We start from the raw sequence: 18,469 nt of genomic DNA on the forward strand, positions 1-18,469 counted from the left end.
TTTTAAAGCGATGGAATCCAAAGACCTAGGTGAGAGGAAAATGAGGAAACTTAACTCAGCTTCTCTTCAGTTTTATAAATAATTGAGTAATGCAATATTTCTACATACCAGCTAGGACATTCCTTTTTTTCCCTCCATAAGTATCATTGCGATTTTAAAATTTATTTAGAAATTTTCAAGCATCAGTATTCAGGAGGAAAATTAAGTCTACTTATGGCAGCATTGGCTAAGCATTAGAGCTCAGTTAGCACAATAGATCATCGGATTTCTTCTTTATTCTGTGTAGTAACCCATTAGAATAGTTTAATGTTCTTCATTTCAGTTCCTTCTCTTTATATTTTTTAAAGATTATTTGACAGACAGAGATCACAAGTAGGCAGAGAGGCAGGCAGAGAGAGGGGGGAAGCAGGCTCCCTGCCGAGCAGAGAGCCTGATGCGGGGCTCAATCCCAGGACACTGGGATCATGACCTGAGCCAAAGGCAGAGGCTTTAACACTGAGCCACCCAGGCACCCCTGGTTCCTTCTCTTTAAAATGGAAGTAAAAATACGAGGCCCTCTTGTCTATAGGGGAATGGGATGGATGTGGAAAGTCTGAAACTCTCTCAGTAAATTCAGTACCTTGTTTTTTACTGAGGCTCTATCTATTGTGCAAATTACTGTTGTTGCTCATAAATGTCATTTAGTCTCACTACTTAATGGTAAAAGTACTCAGTGTTACAAGATAATTTTTGAAGTCTGTGATCTCTTGGGTCCCTAGAAATTAGTCCTTTTTTTTTTTTTTTTTACTCTTTTGATAGCTTAAATAACAATAATATAGATGTGTCATTAAGATTTAAAATTAGGTGAGTTGGTATTTGTGTTCCAAGAGGTTTAAAGAATCTATATTTGTTTTTGGAAAATACAAATTCTTGATATTTAACAAAGAGTTATATTGCTCTTTTTATTATAATTGTATTTGTTGCTATTTTATTTTTTATAAAAGCCTGATTTTAACAAATCAAATGATACTGATGTTGTTTTGCATGAATGCATATATTTAATAGTTAAGTACATTATTGCATTATATGAATATTTTGTCATATTTTATATATATAATTTTGCTGCAATAACCTGTTGGCTTAAGCAGTTTATCTGTTTTCATTAAGACTTTGCTACTTTTTATAGTCACTTCAGCATTAATTTTTAAATTAATTTCTTTGTAATCATTTTTCAGGGAACCCATATTGAGATGTCTATTGGAATTATTTTGGGAATTTCAACTATGGCAGGTATTTAATAAGTCATATTATAATTCCATTTCCATATATTTTAAAATATTTTAGCAGGTTGGACTTAGAAGAGGATGATTTATTTAAATAAGTTTACTTATTGAAATGTCTATTTGTCTACCTAATCCTGTTCTTCAGATTCTTAATGTTGTATATGTAGCACTTTTTTCCTGAGAAATTTTAGGTGCTTAATGTTAATGAGTAAAATGCTGTACTGACTATGTTCAAATAAATTTTTCTCTTAATTCAGTGTTACCCCCAAAACCTTTGTGCTCTTGTTTCTACTAATTTATTTTCAAGTTGTGTAGGAAAATCAAAGAAGGAAATATAAGATGGCTCTGTTACTTTCTTTCCCCTACTCTGTTTTTCATGATGGTGAAACTTCATTTCTTCTCTGTGATTTTCTCAAATTTCAGAGCTATGCATAAAGGTTTACTTTAACTTCCAAATATCCAAATTTTCTTAAGTATAATGAAGGCTACACAAAATACTGTATAGGTATTTGGAAACCAAAATGGTTTCCAAATGGCTGCCACAACAGAAAAAACCTACGACTTGATGGAAGGAGAACACTGTATCCCAAGAGACTTGTGCTCTATTTTGAAATCTTGAAACTCAGAGCTATGCAATGAGTAACTTTGGATATATAGCTGTAGTAGTTTCAGAAACTTGTGATTACTCTTCCAGACGAGTGCTTCATTGATGATATAGTGATGTATTATAATGATTTTTCTGACTTCCATGTAACAGTTCACTTATCCACTTCTCACTTTTTTAGCTGCTGCTTTAGGAAATCTTGTGTCAGATTTAGCCGGACTTGGGTAGGTCCATTCATTTACTCATTTGTGCATGTGTATTCTGACCTTGCTCTCTTTCTCTTCTCCATTTTTTAATTGAGAAAGATAAAAAAAATATGGGACATTTTTTGTGTGTGTTTTCAAACTAAAGTTTTAAATTTAACATTTCTAAATCAGTAGTACTAAATCTTTGTGTGCATCAAATACAAATACCTGGGTTATGCCTTGGAACTTGTGTCTCTGGGTTTAGGGACCTGGAATTTGTGTTTAAAATCTTCTCAAGAGATTGATATATACTAAAAGTTTTTCTAAAATGACTGTAATGTAAGCATTACTGAAGTATTCGTATGTATTTTTGATAGACATTTCCAAAGTGAGACAGAATTAAAATTAAAGAATTAAAACCAATAAATAAATTAAAATTAAATTAAAAAAAATTAAAGCCAAGAACCCCATCATTATTTCACCCCACTCTTCTCCCATTAAGCTCAAAGATAAGAGATATGGCTCAAATATGAGGATACTGACTGGGCATGTTTTCTGGAGAGAGGAGCTTTCAGAAGGAATAATGCCAGAGCATACATGGGTTTGGCCAGTTTTTGCTTTCCTTATTCTATGTGGCTGGAATGATGAAATAAAGTGAGAATGTCTACTTAGAAAAGGCGAGCTTTCTCTCTTTCTCATTTTACGTTCTCTCTTCCAAGCAACACATGGCCTGGGCTGCCTCCTGAGCTTGAGGAAGCCTAGGAAGTGTAAGTTAGACCAAGTTGGCCACTCTCCCACCCTCCCAACCCCCTTGCTTGCTCTCTCTCAAAAAAATAAAATAAAACAAAATAAAATAAGAGAGAGCATTTGTTCTAAGTCAATTCGTTTATCTATGTATGAAAAGATTAACATTAAAATATTTTTAAACTATATAGTTATACACAATAAAAATGCAGATTGTAAATAAGCATTTATACCATTTCTAGAGTGCCAGTTACAGGTGTAAAATTATCTTGTTTCTTTTTGTAGCAATTTGTTTATTATCTGAGGACGTTTGTGTGTCTCTTTAAAAACTTATATTCTGTCCTTGTGTTTTTTTAAAAGACTTGCAGGCTATGTTGAAGCTTTGGCTTCCAGATTAGGCCTATCAATTCCTGATCTTACACCGAAGCAAGTGGACATGTGGCAAACACGTGTTAGTACACATTTTGTAAGTACTGTATATGGTTTATGCTAATGCATTCAGGTAGCCAGAACAAGATACTGTATAATTCAGTCCTTTTGGGAAATTTGAGACTAAATTGATTTGAGTGGAGTTTTTAGAAAAATTGTCTAAGCTTTGACAGTTTTCAGAAGAACAATAGTTTTTTACTGTCTATTTTTTGTAGGTTTACTTGGTTTTTAGAATATTCTTTATATGATTCAGTTAATGTTAAGGAATATCTATCATATAGTAGAGACTGAAGGACATATGATGAATATAAATTACAGTTATTTTTAAGAATTGTTTAGGTGAAGAACCGGACATGTAAACAAACTATAATTTAGTATGACATACGCAGTTATAGAATTACGCACTAGATTTGGCAATAGCACAAGTAAGAGAATTAATACTTTGTGGGGAGAAATTTCTTTTGGTGGGAAGATTTCTTGGTGAAAATTGGATCTAAGCTGACTTTTGTGTTATTGGTGAGATGTTTACTAGGTGAACAAGAGAATTCTGAATACATTGACTAGGAGGTAGAAAGACATGATAAAAACGGGGTGTGTTCAGAGAAATACAAGAAATTAGGGCATTGCTGGACTATAAAATGTAGTAGTTGAAGAGTGAAACAGCAGTAGGAAATAGACTGGCGAAGTAAGAGTGGACCAGACAGGAAAGACATTGTATAAGCTCTACTAAGGAGCTTGAACCTCATACCTAGGGGATGGCCTTCTAGCGAAGACTTTTAAATAGGAAGGAAACTAGATGGATCACAATGCCACCAGTTAAGTCAAGAAGAAGAAGAGGAAGGACAAGTTAGTAAGGGAAGGTTATGAGTTCTGTTTTCAGTTCGTTAAAGCTAAATTTGAGATGCTTATAGGACATTCAAATGGTAATACCTGGTAGGCATTTGGATTAAAAGTGAAGAATTAGAGAGGTCTAAATTAGAGATGATGAGTATTATTAATCATTCAACAAAATTCATTGTTTACCTGCTGTATGCATAGTACATATGTAGGAGTTTTGAATATATTGGTTAACAAAACAAGATCTTTTTTTCTGGTGGGTCTGACCCTCTAGCAGTGGAGAGAAGATAATAAAAAAATCTGATAAATAAAATGCTTAATGTACTAGAAGGTCACAAATTTTAAAGGAATTAAAGAAAAAAAGAAAGAGTAGGGTAAAAGAGGTTGGAAGTGCTGCAGTGGAGACAGCTTGCAGGATTAAATAGGAGGGTCTGCAGGCCTCACTAAAAAGGTGATAGTTAAAACCACGGGAGAAAGTGAGATTATACAGGACGGTGCTTCTCAAAGTGTAATGTCAGCAGGGCCAACATTACCTGGAAACTTGCTAGAAATGCAAATCTCGGGCTCCATGTTAGACTTAACTATTTCTTTGTAAAAATCATACAAAGGTGTCCATATACTGCAATTTGTAGATAAATTGAAGTGAGATTAGCTGGATAATATCTGCCAGAGTTATTGAGGAATCAGGATATTCTAACATTCTAGCAGTTTGGCTTAACATTTTAGCACTACAATTAGGATCAAGAGAAGATTATTTTCCTAGGCTTTCTTCTCACATAGTTGATAATTCTGTTTTCTTTCTGTATTATAAGAAGTTCCATTCCCCTCTCCTATTACACGAGTACTTCAATTACTAAGCTAGTGTGTGTGTGTGTGTGTGTGTGTGTGTGTGTGGTATGTGTGTGTGTATATGTTTGTATTTTGGTAAATCTTCCACCAGCATGCATATGAAGTGATTTTATTTCTTAGTCGTTGACCCTGCTTCTTTTATGTTAAGATGAAATCTACTCTGTAACATAAAATTCAATTAGCAAATAGCCTGAAGTAATTTAAGTTAGTGATCAGCAGTCTATTCATGACATAAGCTAACTCTGCAGTTGACCCGTAATGGAACATATGCAAATACACAGGCAGGTTCCTATTGACATAGGTTGTATTTTAAAAGCTCATTTATAATTTGGCTATTTGAAACTCAGAAAATATTTTCTTGCAGAACCATATTATGAATGTACTTAAGTTCTTAGATTAGCCCCAAAGTAGTTAATTATAAGGCCTAGGCTATCATAAGACCTGATAATAATATATAAGTAACTGATTTTTCAGTGGAAAGATGTTTCAGGTTCTGAATCAGGGTATCCCACTTCTTTCCTCCCTTTCTGCCCTATTGACTTTATGACCCGTTGAGATAATTGGGTTGAAACTCATTAACTGACAATCCTAAAGTAAGTAGGGAGGTAGAGAAGAAAGCCTTTGTTTCCCTGGACAGTAGTAACAGTGGGTGAGAAGTAGAAGAATGGGTGAGAAGTAGAGGCGGCAGCGGACATTTCGTGTATGCAGGAAAGTCAGGAATCTAAAATAAAATAGTCTCTCTCTGTATATATAAATAAACATAAGTGAATACAAACTTAAAGGTCAGGATAAGGATCTAGGATAAACTTTTTCAGCATCTGGAATGAAGAAAACGTCTTGTTTATTAAAACTCTGTAGGAGTGATACTTTTCGAAGTTTGACATGATGAAAATGACAAATCTGACTGTTCATATAAAGCATGGACATACAGCCACAACCCTCTCTACCACCACAACCAAAACCCAAAAATAGCAGAGTTGAAAATTTTTATGCAAGCTGTTGTTGAAACACTAATGTCTAATCTTGAAATTTATCAGAAAACCTTGTAGGGTCTGATAGATAAATGGACAATGTATAGGAAAAAATATTTTATTCAAGACCATTGATCATGTAGCCATCATAGCACCAGTAATACTTGATAGAACTTGTTTTGTTTCTTTGCTTTTCTCTTTATAACTAACTGGAAGTTCCTGGAAGAGAGAGATAGACTACATCTAATTAGTCTTTGTCTCAGTGTACTTAGCACAGAGTTTGGCACACAGTAGATTTTCAATAAATGTTTATTATGAAGAAATAAAACTTAATTGAAAATGTTTAACCTAGATGGTCACCCTAGAAATGCGAATTTAAAAAATTATTTACAAAAATAAAAATTTTTAAAGTTTCATAGCATAGGTATGATTGTATAAAAATTGGTGTGTATATATCATATATGTGTACATATACATATACACATACATATACATATACGTTGACCCTTGAACAACTGGAGGTTAGGGGCACCATCCCCTTCATGAGTTGAAAATCCACATATAATTTTTGACTTCCCGAACACTTAACTACTAATAGCTTATTGTTAACTGGAAGCTTTACCAATAACATATGTAGTCAATTACCATATTTTATGTTATACATATTATATACAGTATTCTTACAATAAAGTAAGCTAGGGAAAAGAAAATGTTGCTAAAATATCATGAGGAAAAGAAAATACATTTTTAGTACTGCACTGTAAAAACCCACGTATAAGTGGATCCACACAGTTCAGACCTGTGTTGATAAGGGTCAACTGTATTTCAATTGGTATATATGTATTGGCAGTCTTTTTTGTCTAGAATAGACAGCATAGCATTCATTACTCTATGAATATGCACAGATATTCATATTATTTGATTTTTAAATAAATCACTGGGGAAAACTACACACAGAAATGTTTATTACAATATCACTTATACTGGTGAAAAAGCAGTGACTTTCAATGGTGTAAGGAGAGCTTTAAACATACTATAGGCCATCAATTCAATGGAATTTAGAAGTTTTCTATTAAGTTTACGAAGCAGTTTGAAAAAAATAGCTTATTATAACATGTGTGGCTGTGGTGGGTGAATTGAGGCAGAAAACAAAACTATGTTTACATAATGATTAGACCTATATATAATTATGTATACATGGGGATAAATATTGAAAAGGAATATATACAAAAAGGAGCAAATACAAATATATTGAGAGTATTTGGTGAGGTTTTTTTCCCCTATCTTCAGAAGTGAAAATATATGTACAATTTCTGAAAGGTATTTTTCTACTTGAATATTTCTTTGGAGTTATTTCTTGACAATTTGAAAAAAAACTTTTCCTAGTTGCATTGAACTTTTTTTTTTTTTAAGATTTTATTTATTTATTTGACAGACAACATCACAAGCAGGCAGAGAGGCAGACAGAGAGAGAGGAGGAAGCAGGCTCCCTGCCAAGCAGAGAGCCCGATGCGGGGCTCGAACCCAGGATCCTGGGATCATGACCTGAGCTGAAGGCAGAGGCTTTAACCCACTGAGCCACCCAGGCGCCCCTGCATTGAACTTTAAATATTACTTGTTCTAGAACCTTTTTGTAGCTTATTTTTACATTTTTTTTACTGTAGATTTAATTTTCATTTTTATTTATTTATTTATTTTTTTCTCACCATAGGATATATCCTCCCCAATGTCCACTTAAAGTGTAGTTGACATACAATATTACATTAGTTTCAGGCGTACAACGTAGTGATTCAACAATTATATATATTACAAAATATCACAATAAGTGTAGTCACCATCCTTCACTATACAAAGTTATTGTACAACATTTTTTACTATATTTCCTGTGCTATATTTTTCTTTCTCATGACTTACTTATTTTATAATTGGAAATTTGTACTCTTATTGCCTTCACCTATATCACTCATCCCCTCCATCTCCTCCTCTTTGGCATCCACCACTTTGTTTTCTGTATCTGTGAGTCTATACCTATTTTTTGTTTGTTTTTGTTTTTTAGATTCCACGTATAGATGAAATCATATGTTATTTGTCTTCTTCTGTCTGACTTACTTCGTTTAGCATAATACCCTTTAGGTCCATCTACATTGTCACAGGTGGCAAGATTTCATTCTCTTTTATGGCTGAGTAATACTCCATTGTCTCTGTGTGTGTGTGCGCACATACACGCGTGTATATACACATGCAGGTATACAAATGTATCTGTGTAGTCTACATACATATACGCACGTATACAAATACATACACATGCATATACCCATACCTGCACACACGTATGTGCGTGTGTGTGTGCATGTACACATATACTGCATCTTCTTTATTCATCTACTTATGGACCCTTAGGTTGCTTCCATATCTTGGCCGTTGTAAATAATGCTACACTAACTATGGGGTTATTTATATGCCTTTTCAAATTAGTGTTTTTATTTTCTTTGGGTAAATACTCAAAAGTGGAATGAGTGGGTCTTATGGTATTTTTATTTTTAATTTTTTAGGAACCGTCATTCTGTTTTTGATAGTGACTGCACCAGTTTACATTCTGACCAGCAGTGCACAAGGGTTCCCTTTTTTCCATATCCTCACCAACATTTGTATTTCTTGTCTTTTTTTTTTTTAATTTCAGTCTAGTTAACATACAGTGTTAAATTAGTTTCAGGTGTATAATACAGTGATGGAACAATTCTGTATATTACTCAGTGCTCATCAAGATAAGTGTACTCTTAATCCCCTTCACCTGTTCTAGTCACCTCCCGTCTGATGACCATCTGTTTGTTCTCTATAGTTAATTAAAAAGTCTGTTTTCAGTTTGTTTTTCTTTTTTTCCCCCTTAGTTTTTTCTTAAATTCCACATATGATTGAAATCATATGGTATTTGCCTTTCTCTGACTTATTTCAGTTAGCATGATGTCTTCTAGATCCATCATGTTGCATTCTTTTTTATGGCTGAATACTATTCCAGGGTGTGTGTGTGTGTGTGTGTGTGTGTGTGTGTGTGTGTGCGTGCACACGCACATTTTTATCCGATCATCCATCAGTGGACACTTGGGCTGTTTCCATAGTTTGGCTGTTGTACATAATGCTGCAATAAACATAGGGAGGCATATATCCTTTTGAATTAGTGTTTTTGTATTCTTTGGGTGAGTACCCAGTAGTGTGATTACTGGATCATATGATAGTTCTATTTTTAATTTTTTGAGGAACCTCCGTACTGTTTTCCATAGTGGCTGCACCAGTTTGTATTCCCACTAACAGTGCATGAAGGTTCCTTTCTCTCCACTTCTTGTTTCTTCTGTTTTTGATTTAGTCGTTCTGAAAGGTGTGAGGTGATATCTCATTGATGATTAGTAATATGGAACAGCTTTTCATGTGTTGGCCATCTGTATGTCTTCTTTGGAGAAATGTCTGTTCTGGTCCTCTACCCATTTTATAATCAGATTGTTTCTTGCTGTTAAGTTGTATGGTTTTTTTATATATTTTGTATATTAACCCCTTATTCGTTTTATCATTTATAGATACTTTCTCCCATTTAGTAGATTGCTTTGTCATTTGTTGATGGTTTCCTTTGTGCTGCAAAAAGCTTTCAGTTTCAAGTAGTTTCAGTTGTGTATTTTTGCTTTTGTTTTTTCTTGCCTGAGGAGATAGATCCAGAAAAATTTTGCTAAGCCTGACTTCCAAGAGATTACTGACTATGTTTTCTTTTAGGATTTTTATGATTTCAGATCTTACATTTAGATCTTTAATCCATTTTGAGTTTATTATTGTGTATGGTGTAAGAAAGTGGTCCAGTTTCATCCTTTTGCATGTAGCTGTCCAGTTTTCCCAACACCACTTATGAAACTATCTTTTCTCCATATGCTTGTGTCCTTTATCATATATGACTTATTTTTACATGTAAGTTACTATGATCAAAAGAAAGGCAATTACAGTTGAGTTTTATGGTACATAGTAATTGTTTATTGTAGATATTTAGGCAAAGATCTTTCTTTCAGGGATAAAATAACTTTAAAAAAATGTCTTCTTTTGTTTCCTTAGGGCAAAGCTGTTGGGGTGACTATTGGCTGCATTCTAGGAATGTTTCCTTTGCTTTTCTTTGGAGGAGGTGAAGAAGATGAAAAACTGGAAAAGAAAAATTAACCCTCTTAGAATACCTATAAAAAGATGTAAACTAATGTACCTCAATTACTAAATATGCTGTCACAACATTTAGGAATTAAGACAATAACAGTGTATAGATACGGGATCAAATAATTCAGCATGTATTATGGAAAACACTAACTTATTGTGGCTTGGTTTTCTTAGGACATCTTTTTAAAAAATGTTTAGTATCCATTTTGTGTAAATTGTTGAAATGCTTTTTCATCAATGGCAGTCAACATTTTACCTTTTTCTTTTTCTTTATATTTCAAAATATCATTTAAGTATCAGTCATTGATGTACTGTACTGAGTTGGGGTTTGCATATTTGTTACTTCATGTGTGTGCATGCACGAAAGGCTCTTCTGTTGTTGCTGTTGTTCTCTAGTTACAACTCAGCCTTGAGATTTTTGCCACATTACTTAAGATGTGTAATATAAGTTAAAGGTTTTTTTTACTCTATTTGGTCAACATCAATTTTGTACTGTTTTACATTGAACATTTACAATCATATAATTTTAGTCATTTTTTAAACTCCGTCGTTTCGAGGTAGACACACACTTTAAGTATTTTAAGTATCTGTTATTCACTTTAATTTTCTGACCTCAATGTGTCAAGAGCCAGAGGTTAATCAGAATGAGTAATTATGTGATGTCCTTCCTACATAAAACCATTTATGTTAGTAAGTGTATTATTTCCAGTTGATTTTTTAAAAATCTTTAATTTCTCAATTTTAAATCATTACATGGTAGCTTCTGCTCCAAGAAAATGATTATTTTAGGGTCTTTTATAAATGGGGATTGTGGAATTAGGGTAAAATAAGGGGTTTGACATGACACTTGGAAATTAAGAGGCTAAAAAACTTTTTTAGAGAAAAAGAAAATGGGAACTGTTGAGAAGGTTATGGTCTAAGTGGTAAAGTTGAAGTCGTTTGGAAGGTTAACGAGATACAAATTCTGTTGTTTGGGATGGACTTCTTTTTCCCCAAAACGTCTTCTCATCTGAATGAATCTGAATACTCCACATTCATAATCCTGATGTCTTGTCTTATCACATAAAAGTTTTATTTCTGGATAATTTACTTTGAGGTGAAGACTAAATATTTTATATTTTGCTTTTTGGCTATGAGTAGTAATCAAAAGTTATGTGAGGAGAAATCTTTTTTTATTTTTGTCTTTTTTCTTCTTTGGTGATGTTTAAATAATATTCTAGGTTGAAATTGCTTATTTCCAGCCTTGCATATCCGACATATATAGTACAACTATATATGAGTCATAAATTTTATGAGCCCTTAAAGTTTGTTAGCATTTGGTCTCTTATATAAATGCTAAAAAATTACTCTTACTTGTAAGAGTAAACTCATCATGGAGGAGAAAAACTGAAATTAAGGTAACTATTTGTTGCTAAATAGATGCAAAAGAAGGAAAACTTCTTAAGTGATGGATTTATAGTTCCCTTAGTTTAAAATTTATTTATTGAACTCTTATTTTGAGAAGGGCTGTTTTTCCCCCCACAAGGCAATTTGTCATAAATTACCCTCTGTGCACTTCAGAATAGCTTAGAGCTATCCTTTAATCATAGATTTTTGAGAGAAAAGAAGAAAATAAATATATAACATTCTTACCGTGTACAAATAATACAATAGTCTCATTTGATCAAATTAGAATTACAGAACTTAACTTCTTAAACAGAATCTTGGTCTTTATCTTCCACATAGTACTACATACACACCAAAAAGAATTTTTTAAATTATTTTAGCTGATAGGGGTAGAGTGCTAATTTAAACAACTTTTTCTTAACGTCTAAGTGCATTTGTTCCTAACTTGTATATTGCCAGTCCTTTCTGTTTTCTAAAAGCTATTTTGTTGTGGTGCTTAAATTTTCTTCTTATTAATTAAATCCCATATCCAGAAATCTTGCCTGTGAGTTTAGAAAGGGCTTCGATTATTGATTTTCACTTTTTGCTCTTGAAAATAATCCAGTCCTACAGAAGCTTTCAGTTTAGCTGAATGTCTGAAGAATTATTTAAGGTGTCAAAACATAGCATATATAATCTTCATGTTGAAAGATATTTTAATTTGGGGTCATAGTAAATATTTGAATCATTCAGATAATTAACGTTCAAAAAATGGAGCCCTTTTGTCCTTACGTAAGGTACACATCTTTTCAAGATCTTATTCTACATGAGTACTGGTGCTTTGCACAAAGTGATTTCTGAAAAATGGTTCCCTTTAAGAGAATGACTTCATAAAACCATAGTTTCATGGTACTTGTCACAAATAACCTTATTTCGGATTGAAACTGGAATCTTATTTCTCGTTTTAGCTATTTCTTTATTGGAAGCACCATAACTATAGTTAAATACAACATGAGCTACTTTAGTACTGTTCGTTTAAAATTCATATTGTCTGTGTATCATGATTTATTGACCTGTTGATGCATGTGAATTGAGGGCATTTTGTTGCCACTGTATGTTAAATGGTGACCAATGTTTTTACAAAGGAATTGAAAAAAAATATCTTTTAAGAAATTTGGAATGTGGTTTTGATTTTGAAATTTGACTTTCTTGCTAATCTCTATGGGAAGGCTCTGGTTATTCTGTCACTAAAGGAAGTAGAATGAATTAATGCGGACTTTTTACAGGGTTGTAGCAATGTCACTGAGACAGTAAGATGGAGCTATTTACTACCTCCCTGAAATCCATATTGGAGATCCATTACATTGGAGAAGAATGATCCTACATTGAGACAATTTGATCTGTAATAGGATGTCGAAAATAACTCTAGAGAGGTTGGCATAAATCACACTGATAGGTCTTTACAGCAGAGATATCCAGACCTTCTGTAAAATAAATGCCTCATTTACTCCTTTTTTGTAGGAGGTAAATTTTGAAGGTAATGGGAGTTTATCTTTCACACACCAAGTTTATGTAAACCATTTTGAAGCAAATCTTCCTAATTTTAGAATTTTGTTTTCTTCCTATCTGAAAAGAATGTATTAAATGGAATGTCATCTTTTTCTTAGTGGCTAAGCACCATCCCCATGGACATTATTATTGTGCTGTAAGGCAGTGCCTCAGGAAAACTTTCATTTTTCTCCTATCTTTTTACTCCTCTGGGCTTTTGGCAATGGCTGTCTCTCTCTAACTTGCCACTTCTCAGCTATATGCACTTAGCAACTAGATAGCCAGTCTTACCAGGAATTTTTTGGGAAATATTAGGCTATGGAACGTGAGTGAGATGATGATGGTGATAATGATGATAATAATGTTAGCTTTTATTAAGCGCTTTCTTGCTGTCATGTAAGTATTTTACACACTTCATCACATTTAATCACTTTAAATAATGACATTAAGTTGGTGCTATTATTGTCCCTATTTTTTTTTTAAATAGGTAAATTTTATGTGGAAAGTTAGTAGTAGACCCATGAGGTCACTACTAATAAGTGGACTGGAATCCAACTTCGTCCAAGTTTAGAGCCTGTGTTACTATGCAATAAGGCATCAGTTGAAGGGACTTTGTAACATCTCTTCTCTGCTTAGGTTCCTTTTTACCTTCAGATTTGTGGAGTTAGTTGTTTTCTTACCAAAAACCAAAGGTACTTATAATCTCAATGTTCATTTAAGAAATTCTGTGCATACTACGTGCTCAGAACTGTTCAAGGAACTGAGTGAACAACCAGAACATTCTCATTCTTCTTAAGTTTATTCTGGGAAGGGGAGACATCAGTCAGGCAAATATAATTCAAATATCTTTTACTGCAGATAGTGACAAGTTCCAGAGATAAATGAAACATGGTAAGGGGCATGGAAAGTACTGGTGTGCATGTGAGGGTTTATTTTTATAGAGTGGTCAGGGAAGACCATGTTATGGAAATCTCAGACATATGAGGTATGTTTCACTTGGGAATGTATTGTAAATTTTTTTTTGTTTTGCACTATTAAGACTTTCTGGATTAAATCTAAATAATATTTAAATATTAGAATTGATAATCCCTGCATATTTACTGACAGCAGTAGGTGGAAATGGCCCTGAAGCCTGGGGAAGCTGCCTGGGAATTCATACTGTATATGGATAACCCATCTGCAAATTATTTAGGGTTTGTCATGTGCTCATCATGAAATCTTACTAACAGATCACATGTTTTTACCAAAGCAATAAATGCTATTGGTATATGAGTTGTAACACTGAAATTGGTTTCTCTTCTTTAACTTTTAGAAATGAAGTACTACTTAAAGCAAGGACATAAAACATTTTAATTTTGAAGCTTCAGGACTTTTAGTGTCTACCAGTCTTGTGCTGACAGCAATATGAAGCACATGGTGTTGTGTATTGGTTTTTATAATAAAATTTATGACATCAAACATGTTAATGCCATTGACAGATTTATGAATGAAAGAAATTTGAGCAAATTCTTTTATTGATACCAGTTAAAAAGAATAAGCACCTGAGAGATTGCATGATATCCCCACAACTACAAGTCAAACTTTTTGCTTACAGGAATAGAATGTGAGAATGGCGACTCAAGAATTAAACTCAAAGGAACTACTTTTGAGGAGAGCTGGGGTGAATCTTCAAAACCTATTGGATGAAGGAATTTTTTGTGAGAATTGTGAAATTCAGTAAAGATTTGGCATTTGCTAATATGAAAGCTATACATTTGTGTAGTGCTTTACTATTTATAAAATAGTTAGCAGATGCTAGATATACATGGAGTTTAAGAGAGTTAGTTGAAAAAAAATTGAGGGTACTTTAATTAGAATAACAATTTTTCACCCCACCATCACCATTCCTGCACAACAGTGGTTATTCTATATCTCTTTACCATAGGTCTCAAGTGCATTTTTCTTCCTTATTTTCTCTTCTTTTCCCCAACCTCGGACTAAAGAAAATGCAGTTTTTAGAATATATATAATGTCCCATGCTGTTATTTTTAAAGTATATACGTCAAACATTTTCTCTTTTTCTCCCTTACCCCCAGTTGGGAGGAGAAAAAGACAATTTTTAGTTCATTTTACGGTTAACAGTTTTAACTGTTATTTCTTCCATACTAATTCATGCCCACATTTCATAAGGAGAAGGTCTGACTGTGCTTCAAATGTCAGTACCACAAAGAACGGGATTTCATCCAACTTGTTCACTTCTCTGTAATGCATTGTACCGTGCCTGAAATATGGTGGGTGTACAGTAGATTGGTTTAGTGGGTCAGATAGCCAAATGCTTGATGGGAAATATACTATGTATGTATCTTCTGTTCTGCTGGTTATCAAGGAAACAAATATTTGGTTTGGCATGATTTATTCTTAATGAACTTGTGTTGGGGGGCAATGGTGATCATTTTATTTTCTCTTTAATCTGTACTAATTTTTCCCTTGAGGATTAATATCAAGTATATTAGTCTACAATATCTAGAACCTATAGGCATTCCTCTTTTTTCTGAGTAGGGCATTATTTACCCAACTCTGAGCTTGGTACTCTTCCTGATCTTCTCATTATTTCACAAAGTTCAGCTTTGTAATTGTATTCAAATTCTTTCAGTATCACAAACCAAAGATTTTAAAACTTTTTGACCTCAAGACTCCTTTGAGCTCTGAAAAAATAATACTGAGGTCCTCAAAGAGCTTTTGCTTATGAAGGTTATAAAAATATTCACTGCATTAGAAATTAAAACTGACAAATTACAAAAATATTTACAACTTCTTTTAAAGTAGTAGTAAACCAACTTCATGTTAACATGAATGATACACATTTTATGAAGATAATTTTCTGAAAGTATAATTTAGTGAGAGGAGTAGCATTGTAGATCTCTTTAATGTCCGGCTTGCTAGGAGACAGCTGGATTCCCATATTTTTTTCTGCATTTAATCTGTTTGGTATTTATTTTGTTCGAAGTATATGAAGAAAATTTTGCCTCCCACAGATATATAATTGGAAAAAAGAATATTTTAATAATCTTTTTATATGACTAGATTTATTCTTGGGTACTACTAACAATGTACAGGGGGTAACTTCCAAACAGTTCATTGCACTGTAGAATTCAAAACCATTATCAATGAAATTTTGCACTGGGTTACATTAAAACCTATTGGTCTACCTTGCACTTTGACTGAACATTTTCCCATGCATGATTTTATGACACCATACATTTGGAAATTATTGATTCACCGATTATGCAGATCGTCCCATTGTTAAATCATTTCCCACATAAAATTTAAAAATCATGTATAATATGACCAGTGATATCATTAAAAAAAAGCACCTCTTAAGTATTGGGAAGCTTTCAAATTCAGATGGCAGATAACTGTTTCCCAAAATTCTGATTTTCATGTGAAAGCTTAAATTTTGTCATTGGAAACACATACCATTAATTTTCCTTGAAGTGACCATTCATGTTTAAGAAAATGTCTGCCAAATACACACTTCTGAATAACCAAGTTTATCTCATTAAACAATCTCATAATTGCTTTTCTCTAAGACATCCATCATATTTGGTATCCCCAAAAGTACTTTGCACATTTGCCATTTCATACAGAATATTAAAACATTTACTTAACAGTCAATATTTAAAATAAATAATTTTGATTGCTTTTTGAAGGACACGGAGTGAAGCTTTTCTTCTCCCTCTCCCCCAAATACAAATGCATGGTAATGAAGAGTACAATGAATACTAGTGTCTTTATTCATTCTAATGTTGCTGCTTTTACCTACCATGGCTTTTGCATCATCAGTGAACATGTCACCACAGTCAAAAAGGTAATAGGGTTTTAGTATATTATGAAACTGGTTTTGACATCACAGGCTCCCTAGGAATCTGCAGACCACGCTTTCATCCTTTGAGAACTGCCATCCTGAATTTTCCTATTTAGTTTAGATTAGGTTTAGCTGTAGTAACAAAACCCCAAAATAACAGTAGCTGAAACAAGATGGGCGTTTATTTCTCTCATATAAAATTGTTGTAGTATGTTGTCCAAGGCTTGTATAAGGGTTGTGTACCACAAAGTAACAAATCTCAGATTTCCATCCTTCTGCTTCATCATGTAATTAGTTTTTGTTCTCAGTAGTCACTTCCCAATCTAAAATGGCTGCTTTAGCTCCGGCTATCACATCTTCAGTCTATCCAGAAGGAAGGAACTAGAAAGAAAAGGGCTTGAACCAAATTTTAAGTTGCCACATTGACACATCTTAGGTATTAGACCTCTGTCATATGAACACTGAACTGAAAGAGATGCTTGTAAATCTTCCCATCTATATGGCTGAATATATAGTCAAAAATTGAAAGGAGGAAAAGACATTTTGAGGAGAAACTGCCATGTATCACAGTCTATCGTTTTGGCTACCAAATGTCTCGCCTTTTTCTCAATATGGAAGACACCCATCCACAGGGGAGTGGGCTATAATTTCTGTGCAGTGACTGCGTTCAACTCCAGGAATATATTGTTCTCTCTATAAGGCTTTAAATTGGCTCACTGGTATCAGATATCCTATAAATGAAAAAAGTATCTGCCCCTAACACCAAGTATGCAATAGCCACTTCTGTTCAGAAAAGGAAAGAATAAAAAATACAACCATCACTAGTTGCTAGAGATTATTACGTCCACCACTACCATATCTTAGCTCATCTATTTGAAGGCAGTGGAGACCTGTCTAAGCAGGACTCCAAAGAGGAGTGAACATTTTAGAAGTGAGTTGACTTCTAAAGTTGCTTTTAGCTTGGGGGCTTTTGTCCATTCTTATTCTGTCAGGAGGCTGATAATTTTGGTTTTGTGTATTTTAAGTCTTGCTTCTAGGGGACAGAAACCAGGAGAGCTTTTGGTAGAGATATAATCAGAAGCCTCAAGCATATGTAATTCCCTCTCAGAAAATTTGCAAGATTGTAGAGCTATTTAGGACAGGAGACAAAATTAAGCAGAGAGCCTTATGAAACAAAGATTAAATTCAGAACCTGCTGGAAGAGGGGACCTGGGGAACAGCCTAGGTTATCATTTGAAGATTCTGAAGGCCAGGGCAAAGGTAGAAGAAGCAGTACATCAACGTTTGCAACTTTCCTTGATTTATCATGATTTCTAGCTGGGTTAGGGTGAATACTGTATTGTCCTAGCAAAAGCAAGGATGAACCTTCCTGGAGGAAGATATTACCAGAAGCCTATAAAACTTTTAACACCTGGAAATTAATTGAAGATTCTGAGACATTCCAAAAGATAGGACCACAGGACCAAAAACTAAGGAAAAAAGAGATACAAGAAACAGACCCACAGATAATCCAGATAATGGAGTTAGCTGACAAGAACCCTAAAATAACTGTTATTTTTCTTTTTTAAAAATTAAAAGATTTGTTTATTTTGGAAAGAGAGAGCATGCACGCAGGGAATGACAGAGGGAGAGAGAGAGAGAAATTTTAA

The 18,469-nt window shown here is 33.7% G+C and overlaps 1 protein-coding gene across 2 annotated transcripts in view; it reads left to right on the forward strand.

The window, feature by feature from the left end:
• The window catches only part of TMEM65 (transmembrane protein 65), a 63,423-nt gene extending 52,329 nt beyond the window's left edge, over nucleotides 1–11,094 (forward strand). For both annotated transcript variants that reach the window (XM_046024677.1, XM_046024686.1), the window contains 4 exons: nucleotides 1,215–1,269; nucleotides 2,048–2,090; nucleotides 3,156–3,261; nucleotides 9,971–11,094. In XM_046024677.1, the coding sequence (XP_045880633.1) occupies nucleotides 1,215–1,269; nucleotides 2,048–2,090; nucleotides 3,156–3,261; nucleotides 9,971–10,072 (306 nt within the window). In that variant the 3' untranslated portion in view covers nucleotides 10,073–11,094. The remainder of the gene's footprint in view (nucleotides 1–1,214; nucleotides 1,270–2,047; nucleotides 2,091–3,155; nucleotides 3,262–9,970) is intronic.
• Nucleotides 11,095–18,469: the final 7,375 nt, after the last annotated feature.

This window comes from Meles meles, chromosome 1 (genome assembly GCF_922984935.1).
Source record: "Meles meles chromosome 1, mMelMel3.1 paternal haplotype, whole genome shotgun sequence".
In the NCBI taxonomy this organism is placed as follows: domain Eukaryota; kingdom Metazoa; phylum Chordata; class Mammalia; order Carnivora; family Mustelidae; genus Meles; species Meles meles.